The sequence below is a fragment of the Branchiostoma lanceolatum genome, chromosome 2 (genome assembly GCF_035083965.1).
Source record: "Branchiostoma lanceolatum isolate klBraLanc5 chromosome 2, klBraLanc5.hap2, whole genome shotgun sequence".
NCBI classification, from domain to species: domain Eukaryota; kingdom Metazoa; phylum Chordata; class Leptocardii; order Amphioxiformes; family Branchiostomatidae; genus Branchiostoma; species Branchiostoma lanceolatum.
In genome coordinates, this window is record NC_089723.1 from 26,445,449 (window position 1) to 26,459,188 (window position 13,740).

The following is a 13,740-nucleotide window of genomic DNA, read 5'->3' on the forward strand; positions in this document are numbered from 1 at the left end:
GTCCAACAGTGACCCAAATTTCCCGCGAAAAAAGGGAGAGTGAAGAGGGGTCATAGGTTACATCAACCATCATGGCGGGCGTCTACACTCCTTTCGTTTATTGGGCACAAAGAAAGGACAAACTGTCCCTCAAGGTGGACTTGAGAGACGTTTCGGTGAGTGCAATAAGAATCTGATAACGTAGGGAACGTGTGGACCTAAATTTTGTGTATTCCTATTCTGTATTCCGTTATTATTGTCGGCGTTTGTCCCTCGTTTCATTGAAACAAGGAAGTGTTTCGGTTTTGGTTTTCTCCATATTTGCCGGCATGGCATTGTCTCTCGAAGCTTCCACCTGTTCAATGCAGATGAACCGTTCTCATGGGATTTCACGGCTACCCAGTAAATACTGCTATTGTCAGTTATTGATAACAGCCAAAACGGAGACCTGTAAATGCTATCAATGCTATGCTAATCTTCTTCTAGAAATAATGTCTCAGATAATTTAGCACATACATGTATATATTTTATCGTTTGTTTGAAAGGATTTCAAATAGCAGAATAACTTTGATATATAAAAGTACTTGTCTAATAATCCTTATTGATCGTACATACACCCTTCCCACTCCTTTTTTCAGTCTACAGCTACATTTCAAGAACAAAATTTTGTATCACATTTTCAATTGTCAAGCTGTCCAATAATGATTTGATTGTTCTCTGCGATCTGGAAAGTGTGAATGTAATTGAGGATGTCATTCATTGATCTTTATCTGTAAGTTTTTGTCTAATGATAATAATATTTCCATTTATTGTAAATGGCAACAGCTTTAGCGCACATGATTAATATAACTGCTGTACATGTATGATTGTACAGATTCGAATTCTACTTTACACAGAAAGTCATATTTAGTCATTCAGATATAACAAATTAGCACCTAACATTTTACAAATTTAATAGAAAGATCACAAATTTGAAAGTGTGTTTCTGTCAAGGATGTCACCATGAGATATCACCAGCTTATTTCAGACAAAGCAGAGTTGGACTATTCCCCCACTAGTATGTAATATTTCATATAGCCATGTTACATAGAAATTATTAAAATGGAATTTTAGTTTTTTTATACATTTAGAGCTAAATTAGTCATATGCTTACACTGCAAGTTACAGGACATGGTCATTGTTTCAATGTTAATGATATGACAAAGTTTACTATTCCCCTGTCATATTTTGTCTCAGTAACACTGTTTTTTTGCTATATGTACATACATGTTACAAGTAGCAGTTGGGGAGTGATAATGGATGGGTATTGGTAACAATCTTTTTTTTCAATATCTAAGATAATCTACTTAAGTGACACAATACATTTATCCTGAGAAGAATCGAAATAAATATGGTTTCGATTTGGCAACACACGTACACTTGATACCTTACATGACATTGATTTTGGATTACCTCCCAAAGAAATTCATGTTAGTCCTTTGATGAAAAACAATTGACATGTTCGTCCTTTGATGAAGAACAATCAAATAAAGTGGACACAATTTGAAAAAAATATTGTAAGCCATGGCTTGCAGGATGAAGCCCTTTCTAAAACTGCTGGAAAACGAAATAGTCAATGTCGTACTACCTTGTAGTTATCAGGAACATATTTTTGAAAAATAGCATAATAAGATATGAAACATTTTATCACCAATAACTTGAATAAGCTGTTTTTCTTTTAGTCTTGCATAAGATTGAAAGTTTCCACAGGATGTCATCCATAAGTCAAGTTGATAATACTTCATGAAAATGCCCCTGTTTTTTCCATGTTGTACACTAATAACATCAGTCACCTAGTATATTAGAGCTAAGAGTAAGACATGGAATCAGCAGTAAAGATTTCAGTTGGCCAGGAGATTTGGATGAAGAACACTTTACTAAGGGTCATGTGGTACAGTCTCTGTCATGGCCAGAGCTTTGATATGCCAGGCAACTGGCCCTAACAAATAACCTTCCTGCTCCTAACAAGATCTATATTTTACTTTATGCAATGTCCAATGTCTGTAAAGCTATAAAACATACAACTTATCTTCCATGTCAACAACAACAAAACACACCCAACCTTCTCCTTGTCCATACGTACATATAGAATGGAATGGCCTGTGCCTGGCATAAAAGGCACTGAGCTATAAATATTAACTGTGACATCATATTGTTCTGAGCTACATACACTGTCCAGGTATCAAGCAGGTAAGACAAAATCTAACATCTACTACAAAGGGTCATGTGATGCGGTGTGTGCCATGACCAGAGCTTTGATATGCCAGGCAACTGGCCCGAACAAATGACCTTGCAGAGTGGCCTTCCCCATTCCAGTATAATTTTAGACATGGGATAGGACCACATGTGTCCCTCCCCTCCTCACACACAGTTTCCCCCCTTTTCTTGCCAGAACTTACCTGAGTTTTGACGTAATTTTTTACGATCCGCTCCGTTTCTCCTCGCGGTGAAAATAGTACGAGAGACTCAGCGATATCTGTGATAAGGTGACACGAAGCAGTAGGGTGTCCTAGTGCTGAAGCATGGCTGCCATTCCTGCGTAACCCGATCCCTGGGATATTTGATGCCAAAGGGATGTCAAAGGTTCCTGCCCTTTTTGGAAGGGAGCTGTCCCCTTAGAATCTCCCCACAATTATTTCAGAGCAGCGAGATACGCAGGGAGAGGGCTGACTAGCTGTGGGTGTGTATGATGAAGACCTCAAAGCATCGTAAACATTGACCTATATTTGTACAAGCCGGGCATGAGGGTTTGCTGCCAATTCTGTGGTTCTTACATTAACAACGTTAACTAAAGCTGTCCTCTGCCATGCTATGTTACATAACAAGCACATGTGTCAATGAGATGAAATTTTATTCTGAAATCAACTTGACATGACATTAAGTTTAATACATTTCAATTCTTTTTGAGCAAATCCTTTAAAGAATATTAACATTGCATTGATTGAATGGATGAATGAATGGAGGAGAACATTCTGAATTTTTCATAATTTCAATAAGTCTTCTTTAAAAAATGCAGAATGTTATGTACCATTTGTAGTAGTTGTGTGTACCAAAGAACTAATCTGAACTAGCCATATAAGTGGTATCTATCCGTGACTCAGAACTGGGCAGATTATAAGGGTGGTACCCAGGGACTGACGTAGTTCCTGCATCAATTGGCACTGTTGAGTTAGGAGGTGGTAATAAGCCCCAGGATTACCTGTATTTGGTCAATCACACACTGTCCTCCATTCTTAGGATGTTTTTATCCCAGGCTTTCTATACATGAATGCAGGGTAGCAGCATGGGACCTGCATTTGTTGAACCTGATAGGAGGGAGGTCGGCAGGGCAGGGGTGAACTTTGGTTCCAGACTCAGACAGCAGTATTTTTATGTGTCTATGTGCAGTTTTGGGACTTTTTCTTTACAGCATAATATGCGTACCTTATAAGTACATTTACTGAACACCCCTTGAGTTTACTAGCATTGTATGTACATATTCCTTTGAAGTATGTATGTTAAACACTATAAGACTTATAGAACTGACAGCTGCACCATTAGATACATGTATACAGCTGCATCATAAGACCAAAACAGGACAAAAAAAGTGAAAGTGATTTTGAACCAGTTTAGCTGACTGAAGAGCTCTTCCACTGGTTGTGACAGAGAAGACAGATGCTATATACAATGTATATACATGTATGTAGTATTTACAGCTCCATTGTACGATCTTTTTACAATACAATGAACAGTGGACCAGGGCTCAGAGGACTGTGACACCTTTCCAGTAGCGTGTATGTCGGGCAAGTGACAACAGCCTGGTTAAAGATTCAAACTCCCAACCCTTTAGTCTAGAGGCAGGGTCGCTAACCACTGGACTACGCATGTGATCTAAAGATGAACAAAGACACCACCCCATGAATTTTCATTTTAATTACTGTGCCATGGCCACTTTGGAGTTGTGTGACATTTTGAAAGTAACTACCACCATATTTCGTCACAATAAACAGTTTTCACTTAATCTTGAGACATGAAAACCGAATTCTTATAAGGACTTAAGATTTAAATGCATATAAAATGCACTATTTACATGTTTGATCCTATTTTAGATGACTACCTGCACAAACTACATTTTGTGTGCGTCTGTGAACTGATGAACTTCCACTATATTTTAATGGTGTTTTTGTTGGATGTTGTCTTGCTCACATTGCACCATGTGTTGCTCTAAATAAACGTTGCTGTTCCAAATAAGGCTAACCAAAATCTATTTTCTTATCACTAGGACCCAAATGTGCAGCTGGATGAGTATGGTCTGACCTTTAGAGGTATGTTTTAGACTGCTATCTTTGGTAGTTTTTATTATCATTACTCATCTGTTTTTTAATGAAAAGAACAAAAACATGTAGAATTCTGGATAATTTTATGTAACAATCCCAAAGTGCTTACATTTTGACACCAACAGTTTAAGAAGCTTCTTGTCTTCCTAGTTGTTACATACAATGTAAAATCTTACAACAAATCAGCAGCCATAGATAGAATCTTAATTTGTATGTGTACGATAGCCATGATGCACAAGTTGCTTAGGTTAGGACACCTAGCAACTATGGAGTGAAGTGCAGTACAATTTATGAGGAGGCTTGGATTTATTCTCCTGAATCACAGTAACTGTTTTGTGATGTCTACTCACAACAAATATCATAGAAAATAAATTTGATCTATGATTGATCAAAGGTAAAGATAAGTTTATTTCTTACTGTGAAAGGTCTAATAAGCTTCATGTTTTCATGTCACTTTTTTTCTTGTTTTCCAGCATATGGTTTTGGTGCCAAAGGACAACATGAATATGGCTTTCAAATGGATTTCTTCAAACAGGTTGATCCTGAGGTCAGTAAACGACTCTCATGGGTTTGTGCCAAAATTCACTTGTAGTGAGTATAAATGTGTAACTAAATTGCCATGAGAACTGTCCCCAGCACAACATGTTAAGTCATGTATGTGAAAATTATATCAAATACCACCTGAAACATTTGTCCTTTATTTAAGTACATGTTCATGTAGATATGCCTAGGAAAAAATACTTTTCTCTGTATTAACTCATCATTCAAGGTCTATGAAGTGTTGAGTCAAATTACTGTAAATTCATGTATTTTTGTCGGGACTTGATTTCACAGTAGAGGGGGAAAGAAATTTTCGCTGTGTTTGCGGTTGAAGCAATACTGCGATAGTGCTTTGGAAACTCACAAACCACCAGAAATATTTGCAGATTTACAGTACATGTTTCTATCCCTTCTCTTCTGCAGAAAAGCATGTACAGAACCACGCCGCAGGGGGTGGAGTTTATGTTAATGAAGCAGGACAAGCAGTGGTGGGGCCGTCTTGTCGAGCAGGAGAAGAGACCCGGCTTCCTCAAGGTCGACTTTGACAAGTGGAGAGACGAGGGCGACTCTGAGTCCGAAGCTGAGGAGGAAAAAGCCAAACGGGTCAGTCTTGCGAATCTAGGACTCGAAATCCTGTTTTTTTCTGTTATCTATAATAGTGCATGTTGTCAGAAACTTCATTTGCAATGCTACAAGGTTATCTGCCATTGTTGGCTGCAAATTTGTTTTGAGCTCTAAAGACATGCAAATTGTACTGTATTCTCTGTATAACCAGATCTGTCCATTTTATTATTTGTTAGAAATTCTTTTTATCATCATATTCTATTTCTCAGCTGGAAGCTTACCGACAAGAGTCACTGAAGAAATTTGAAGAGGAGATGAAAGAAGAGATGGAGAGTCGGGCAGGTGGGAGGCACACACATACAAGAACATACAGTAGTAATTAGGGTTTTATCATTGACAGAGGCCATATAGATTCATCATTATCATATACATCTGTAGCCAAGTCTTGTTGTAATCCCCTAGTTCTTAACTGCTAGATAGTTCGTAAAAACGTAGCCAAAAAGGTAGCCAAAAACGTAGCCAAAAACGTAGCCAAAAACGTAGTAATTGATAGTATTGAAAGAAATGGAAGAAAAGTAAAACAAAGTAAAGAACAGAAAGGAGAGGAAAAGATCATTGGCAATGCTCATATAACTGTGGCTGCATTTTTGTGCAATCACGTTGTACATTTGCCATCTGATGTCATCTGTGCTACATGCATGCATTTTATAAAATCACCAATTCTTGATCTTGTAGCAGGAACAGGTTATTCAAGACATGTATGTTGATGGTGTTGTTGTTACTTACCCAATGACATGTCTTCCTACAGCTATCAAGTACCTGAAGACTTGGTGGCTGTTTGCCTACAACTTTTTCCAGTTCATGGGCTACTCTTTCATCTTCTTCAGCTGTGTCATTCGCTACATGATGTACCACAGAGGTCAGTTCCATGTACTTGTCCTATATCTGTAGAAGGTAGATATGTTATGAGTCTTATATCAGAATTGTATCTGAGCATAAAATGTATATGCCTAAGATGTAGTTAACAACAACATTATTCATACCTCTAATAAATTTTCATTAATTTTGTTATGTGGAAAGTGTGTTAAACTTTGTTCTTTAAACTACAGGTGCAAGTTGCAAGCATCAATGATTCCAAAACAGTATTTGTAAAATTTCATGGTTCAGCCATACTTTACAAAATATGGCATGTCCATAAATATTTATACCTTTCTAACTTACATTCCCTGTCACAGTTTTGCCAATAACTTACAAGCAAATTAAGGAGGGAAAAATAACTCCAAATGCTTACTGTTACTGTAACAGTAACAGTTGTAAAAATGACTAAGTTTAAAGGTCTTTCATTCTCCCCTCTCTATTCAGATTCCTTTAAGAATACCTGGGAGTTTACAGGGCAGATGGTGATCACCTGTCAGCTGATGTCCTTCCTGGAGTACGTCCACGCAGAGGTCGGACTGGTCAACTCCAAACCCCTCTTCCCTCTCTTACAGGTAGGTGGTCAGTTCTTGTTTATCTTTGCGTATGCATCAAAACCATTAACACTCAGGGCTTGAAATGGCTTTTCCTTGTTACCTGCAACATTTGTTATTATGTCTAGGGATAAAGGTTTTGTAAGAAAATCAGTCAGTGAAACAAGCAGTTGCCTTTTAAGTCAGACTTGTAGCTGCTGTTCACAAAAAGAAATCAAAGGGATCGAAGACCTCCGTGAAATATTAAGACTTTTTGTTAATTTCTTGTTTTATTCATTATTGTGAATTACTCGCTAGTTCTGTCTATGCATTTTTTACCTGCTGGAATTTGGACCAGGGCCAAGCCATTTTCTTGCCTCACATACTGCCAATCTGCAATATAAAAAAATGCAAACACACATCAGGACAAACAAACACACATCGACTGAAAATTATACCTTCGTTTTCAATGATGTAATTGAAACGACCTTGTTTAAGAGGAAGTACCTTGTGCAGTATACAGTATTACACTGTTGTCTGAAACTGGAAATCTTTGTTTTTCTGTAGACTCTTGGTCGTAACTTCATCCTGTTTATGGTGATCTACCCTGAGGAGCTGATGTACCCATTGCCTGTAGTCACCTATCTATTCACCACATGGAGCTGTATAGAGGTGGTCAGGTAAGGCTGTACATGTAACATGTTGTAGCTGTCGCTATTGAACTATTCATTTGTTATTCTTGTTATTCTTTTGTTACTCCTTTTTTGTTGTGATTTTGATTAAGCAGTGTATCAAGAAAAACATGCTTATTTATAGAAAAATTGTAGTCTCTAAGGCCTTTGACCTATTTTAAGATTGTTTCTGTTTGTATTACATGACATGACATGTTTTTTTCATGTTTTTCATTAGCTGTATTCTTATGTCCTGTTCTGTCATAAACTTCTTTGGTGCGTATATTTTTTTCTCTGTACTAAGTCTTATTATTATACAATTACAGTCTTGCACTTTCAGCATTTCTGGCTTCACTTAATTTGGTGATCAGGTTTCTTAATTCATTCGTTTTTTGTTGCTTTTCAGTTCACACGGTTGGACAACAACACAGTTTTTCACTGTCCAAGTTTGTCTCACTGCACAGCTTTTAAATCAGTTTCCTTTTCTTTTTTCCATTCCATCATTTACAGGAAGATCCCAGTGTTGCAGGTCTAAAGCGTAACCAGTTGTTTCTGCCGGGTTATTCACATTTTTAGGTACATCTTCCGGTTTAGGTACCCGTTTTACCTGTTTAACCTCATCGGGAAGGAAAACCTCCCTGCCAAGGTCTTCAAGGTGTCCCAGTGGCTGCGCTACACCATATGGATCCCGCTGTATCCGCTCGGATTTCTACTGGAGGGTGAGTCAATGTGTTATCCAGAGAGAAATCACTGGAAGGCAGAAGAAAAATGCCTGGACTATGCAAGATGTACAAAATGATAAACCAACTTGTGGATGTACAAACTACTATGTACTTAGTTAAATACCAGCCCTGAAGAGAACAAGAAACTGTTATGACCAAGAGTTATCAACAAAGGGTTTGAATTGTTCAATACTTCTTTGAGTTAAGTCATAGTCACCAAGTACAGTAAGGATATCCTCACTAGATATTTGGTTTGGAGTTTGGTGTGGAAAGATTGGATGTATCCCTGCAAAGCTGGTGTGTTAAGTTAACTGATTTCATTCTACTATGTTTTAAGTCATATAATTGTTGTTTTGGTTTTGTGGCAATTGGTAATTTGCTTAAAGTTTTTCTAAATTTCTATTATTGATGATTTCATTTGATGTTGATAGTGTATGTCTGGTGTTTTCCCCCTCGGGAGACATCGAAAATCACCAGTAGGTCATATTTTTCCCCTGGCAAGATTGACAAACACTACTGTTTTCTCCCTGTTGTGTCCACAGCCTACTGTATCTTCACGGCCGTGCCGTATTACGAGCGCTCCAACAAGTTCAGCTACCAGTTTGACAAGGTCAGGTTCCACTACCCCCTGATGATGAAGCTGTACCTGATGATGCTGGCTGCAGGTTGGTCACTTTATAAAACATACAAATGCAACTTATGAACAAGGTTTAACCTTACCAAACTAACACTGAAATAATTGGAACTGAATTGTTCCCAGAATGGATCCGTCTACTGAAACTCCCGGTATGTGTCGTTAGAGACACGTGACTACAGCAAGAAAGTGCCAGATAACCTGGCAGACCAGATTACCAGATAAAGAAGCAGTGTACATTCGAGTCCACCGTCCAACACTGAAGAGAGACGGGGGGCGACACAGGTTACCTGGCACTTATTACTTGCTGCAGTCACATGTCTCCTACATCACGTCCTGGAAATGCAGTAGACGGGTCCATGTCAGCCGAGTCCCAATTATTTCTGTGTTGGTTTGGTAAAAGTTAAGCCTTTTTCATAATGTCATTCATCAACACAGATGGACTTTCATGCTAATAAATGCAAATATTTGACGCCCATGCTGCATCTCTCTCATTGGTTGAACTGCTGAATGCCATGCTATCATTGTTTGAAACTCAACTGTTGATTGTGATGGACAGTCAGGATCGGTCTATCCCACAAATAACCTGTTGTCTTTACTAATGACAGATATACGAATGAACAGTTCACAGTAACATATTTTTCAGTGTCATACTTGAACTAACATGCTCAAGTCATGAAGTGGACACATGCTATTTGTCTATTTCAAAAGAATACAGTGAATAAGGGCATGGAAAAAAATGATATCTGTATCAAAATCTACCTCTTGGGTGGGTAGAATTGTAGCAAACTCCAACCAATATAGATAGGGTGCCTATAGCTTGACTAGAAGCCTGAGTGTGGTTTACCTTGCAGGTGGAACCATGCTGATGAAGTACATGGTACGACAAAGACGCAGAAAGGCTGCAGTTAAGCGTGGGAAGGAGAGGGAGAGGTCCGCTCAGGAAAAGGCTGCTGCTCATCAACACATCGACTAAGGGGACATGATAGGCTTTGTGTGTGGGAGTTGGAGACAGAACAATGGTATTAGTAGCCTGGTATCCACCCTATTCAGCATTTGTAACTCAGATGCACTGCTGTGACCTGTGTTTCTCCTTAGGGTGTCAATGAGAGTTGTCCATTGTCTACCTTTGTAATAGAAACTAAGAATCACAACACCAGACTTATAATGTAAGATGGCCCCAAATAAGGATAACTTTTAGTAATTAAGACTGAAAACAAGTGTTCAATTGTCAGTTTACTCTTGAAATATTAGTCAATTGAAAACTATGTAGAAAGACCACTAAGATCAGAACTTCTCTGTTCTTGGGTTCCATTTTCCTTGTGTTGGCTCCGACAGGATAAGATCGCTTGCCATCAGCTCAGGGTACCACACGCTGTGCCCGGCAAGCTCCATTCTCCTCTGCCTGTGTAGATACTATCGGAGGAGAAAATGGATCTTCATGTAGAACAGGATGGATTCCATGCTATGGTATTAGGGCATCAAAGGTGATAATGAACAGTGATAATCAATGCACATTTTATCATGTATCTCCTGATTTTGCTTTGCATTGTCTTAAGTAAAGAATGTTACCAGTGTATGGTGTAACTCTCACTGAGAAGGTGAAGATGTTCCTTAAGAGAATAGACTGTCAGCCAAGAACAAAACAATATGGCAAGATACCCTTAGTTTTCTATCTGTATGGGATGTCATCTTGCCAGACTTGTACTTGTATACTATTCCAAGGTGGATGGTTGGTTCTTGCAACATGAATTATGTGAGATTCCCATTGCAGTATTGTATATACATGTAGTGCTTTGTTGCATGTATTTCTTTCTAACCTTTAGCCTGTCTTTAATGTGCAGACATATTAACACACTAGGCTCTTCATGGTGGTCCAGTATTAATGAGATGCCTAAAGCATGCCTAATGCATGCCTATAGGACGACAAAGTTTTAAAACATCAACAATGTTTCTGTACCAGACAGGAAGGGACCACTATTTCTCTTGTAGATGTAGTTTTGTTGGTAAATTGTTTTTTTCCAGTAGTAGTACTTGGAGAAAATTTTGTGATTTTTCATATGTGAAAATCAAAGGACAATCACAGTTTAGTTCCTAGTGAGTCATTACTTTTAACTTTGAGAAGTCACAGTTGACATTGGCTGGTGACCTTTGACATTGAGACAATGACCATGTGAAGCACCATCATGTACTCAAGAGGTTTAAATGCTAACTATGATTCCCTATTGATTTGTTAAGAAAAATACACTGTATGTGTAGATTGTCGCTGTGTTGGTCCAAAGATCATTAACTAACTTTTAGAGTAACATGTATTGTATGGTGTGCTTACCTAACCACTAACATTTATAACTCTTCAAACTTTCACTCTCTTGGTAGCATATTACTTTCACTGTTCAATTGAACAATATACAGAAAGTCTACAGTTACTGTATGTATAATAGAAAGTAAGAATCACTGCACCAGACCTGTAATGTAATTAAGAAGATCCAAAATAATATAAGAATCACATGTATACAAAATGTAGTACTGTGAAAAGTAGTGTTCAGTTGTCAGATTGCTCTTGAAATATTAGTCAGTTGAAAACTTTGTAAAAAGACCACTAAGATTAGAACTCTGTATGTAAGATTACAGATGCTGAAATTCATTGTAACATATTACAACAGAATTATCACTATATGAAGATATTGGAATTCAAAGGAATACGTACTAACCAAGATAAATGTCTGTTTAGAAAGTGTAAATGCTTGTTAAGAAAGTTTGATTTTTATTGAACAACAAACTTGACAGCATAATGATAGAAGTGGTACTGGTATGGTGCCGTATATTATGCTGGTGCAATGATACTAATCAAGAGTTCTGGAAAACTACATGACTGTTGTATATGTAAAAGAGGATCCAAGAATAAGGGAATTTGTTCATTTATGATCACTATGTACAGTGATTTGAAATTGTTTCAGATGGTAGTAATGTTAATCATAATATGATTTACTTGAATCGTTTCATATAATTGGTTGAGAAGGATATGTCATAATCTGGTGTTGTATGATAATTTCAGGTTCGTTAGAATTGAATGCTCAGGGATTGGCAACATCTTTTGAAAAGAGCAGAAAATGTTGCATGTTTTATGTTTTTATTTTCAATATTTCTTTTGTATTTCGCCTGTTATGGAAGGGATATTCGTGATGAGCCATCAAGTCGTCCTCGGTTTTTGCTGCGTTATTTTGTCAATTAAAATTCTCTGCTTGTTACGGATGTCTGCAGCCTGCGCAGTCTGAGTCCAGTAACCACTATCTGTAGTGGATAATTACGTAGAGGGATTGAAACGTTAAAATCGCGGCCACTTCTAGCACCCCTCCCCAGCACTCTGCTTGAAGAATATTGTAATTACATTTTCTCAAAGATAGCAGTGGTCAAATTTTTCTCCAAATTGCGAAGAACTCGCAAAGCGGCGCCAATTTGTGCCCTGAAATTGCGAATTTTTTTTTAATTCATAAAAAATCGCAACTTGCATATAGACGCAAAACGGCGAACAGCTTTTAAGTTTTTATCACTGCAAATCTCATTTTTGATTAATTTTAAATCATTGAACATTACTTCAGTGGCAACACATTGATTTCCAAGAAAGTTATCTTGTATGGAAACTGAGAATATGACATTCCTTGCACGGCCATTTTGTTTGGCTCATCTTGGCTTTAAAGCCAAGATGAGCCAAACAAAATGGCCGTGTAAGGAATGTCATATACACAAATGCGTCGCACGTCAATGTGACAGCAAGGAAAAATTGGCACAAAGTTGGCGCTACTTCCTAACGCAACCAATTTGGCGCAGTCCAGTGATATACCTGCCTAAACCACTGCACGAGCTAATTGCAAGATTGTTCCACCGCCACGCTTGGGGCCTCTTGTAAACCGTAGTTGTTAAGAGTAAGAGTGAAAAGAAAACAGGACAGGGTTCCAGACATAACGTTCCACCAAAGCCAATGAACACTGACCAAGAGTACCGTGGGAAGATATACGCACTCCATGACCTACATGTAACATTTCCTCCAAGTGCGGGCTGGCAAATATTCTCTTCGCATATATAGAACGTCTCATGTATAGCGTTCAGTTTTCCTTACTTATTAGACCACTATTGCACCAAGTAGATTTTATCAAGGAGGTCTTTGATTTTATGGATGACATTTCGCAAATATCAATATGTGCGTATAACTACCGAGCGCCTCTTTGCGATATGTCTTTGAACTGCAGTATATATCATCACAATTTCGGCTCCGCGCAGTAGAGGTTGTTTACTAAATCTTAACCTTACAGCCTGTTAACGATTTCGTATAAAACGATGCATCAGCGAAAGAGGTTTGCTGTTAGGTATTTTGCGTGTCCAATTTGGAATTGTCGCAGTAATTCTGTCAGCCGCAGCGGAATTCGAATGTATTCTGATGAAATCTGCCGGAAAATTAAATGTTTAATCTGCATTAAGTTTGAAACTTCAGATATTTGTAGGTACGGTATTTGAAAAATTGGCCAAATAGACGGATAACATGTCAGACGAGTTAACTAAAGGAGTAGTTTGGACTAACTACTCTGGCATATTATCCGTCTATTTGGCCAATTTCTACTATTTTTCCAGCGACCTGTGGAGCCTGGTAGAGGCTAGTGGAAGCCACCGTCACTCTAACAATGTTCCTCGTGGTTCGTACGTAAGCTTCCGCTGAAAATATCTATGATTGTTTTAATCCTCGTTTTTAACATGGGTGCCCGGCCTTCCAGGGCAATGTTTTGCCCCGACCCGTTTACCTGTTCCCCTAGGCCTAGGCCTTGTATTGCAGCT

The 13,740-nt window shown here is 38.2% G+C and overlaps 2 protein-coding genes across 4 annotated transcripts in view; one reads left to right on the forward strand and one right to left on the reverse strand.

The window, feature by feature from the left end:
• The window catches only part of LOC136428248 (death-associated protein kinase 1-like), a 59,088-nt gene extending 56,548 nt beyond the window's left edge, over positions 1–2,540 (reverse strand). Inside the window, exon 1 of the mRNA XM_066417612.1 lies at positions 2,418–2,540. The gene's annotated coding sequence lies outside the window, so the exon portion shown is untranslated. The remainder of the gene's footprint in view (positions 1–2,417) is intronic.
• LOC136428251 (very-long-chain (3R)-3-hydroxyacyl-CoA dehydratase 3-like) lies at positions 23–11,674 on the forward strand. 3 transcript variants are annotated; one of them, XM_066417622.1, is made up of 11 exons: positions 23–155; positions 4,280–4,322; positions 4,808–4,881; positions 5,298–5,477; positions 5,708–5,780; positions 6,247–6,357; positions 6,801–6,928; positions 7,454–7,566; positions 8,134–8,276; positions 8,822–8,944; positions 9,768–11,674. In XM_066417622.1, the coding sequence occupies exons 1-11, from the start codon at positions 72–74 to the stop codon at positions 9,887–9,889; spliced, it is 1,194 nt and encodes a 397-aa protein (XP_066273719.1). In that variant the 5' UTR covers positions 23–71; the 3' UTR covers positions 9,890–11,674. The 3 variants fall into 3 exon arrangements, with proteins under 3 accessions (XP_066273719.1, XP_066273720.1, XP_066273721.1); XM_066417623.1 differs by having other exon boundaries at positions 8,152–8,276; XM_066417624.1 differs by lacking the exon at positions 23–155 and adding an exon at positions 2,588–2,698.
• The last annotated feature ends 2,066 nt before the right edge of the window (positions 11,675–13,740 follow it).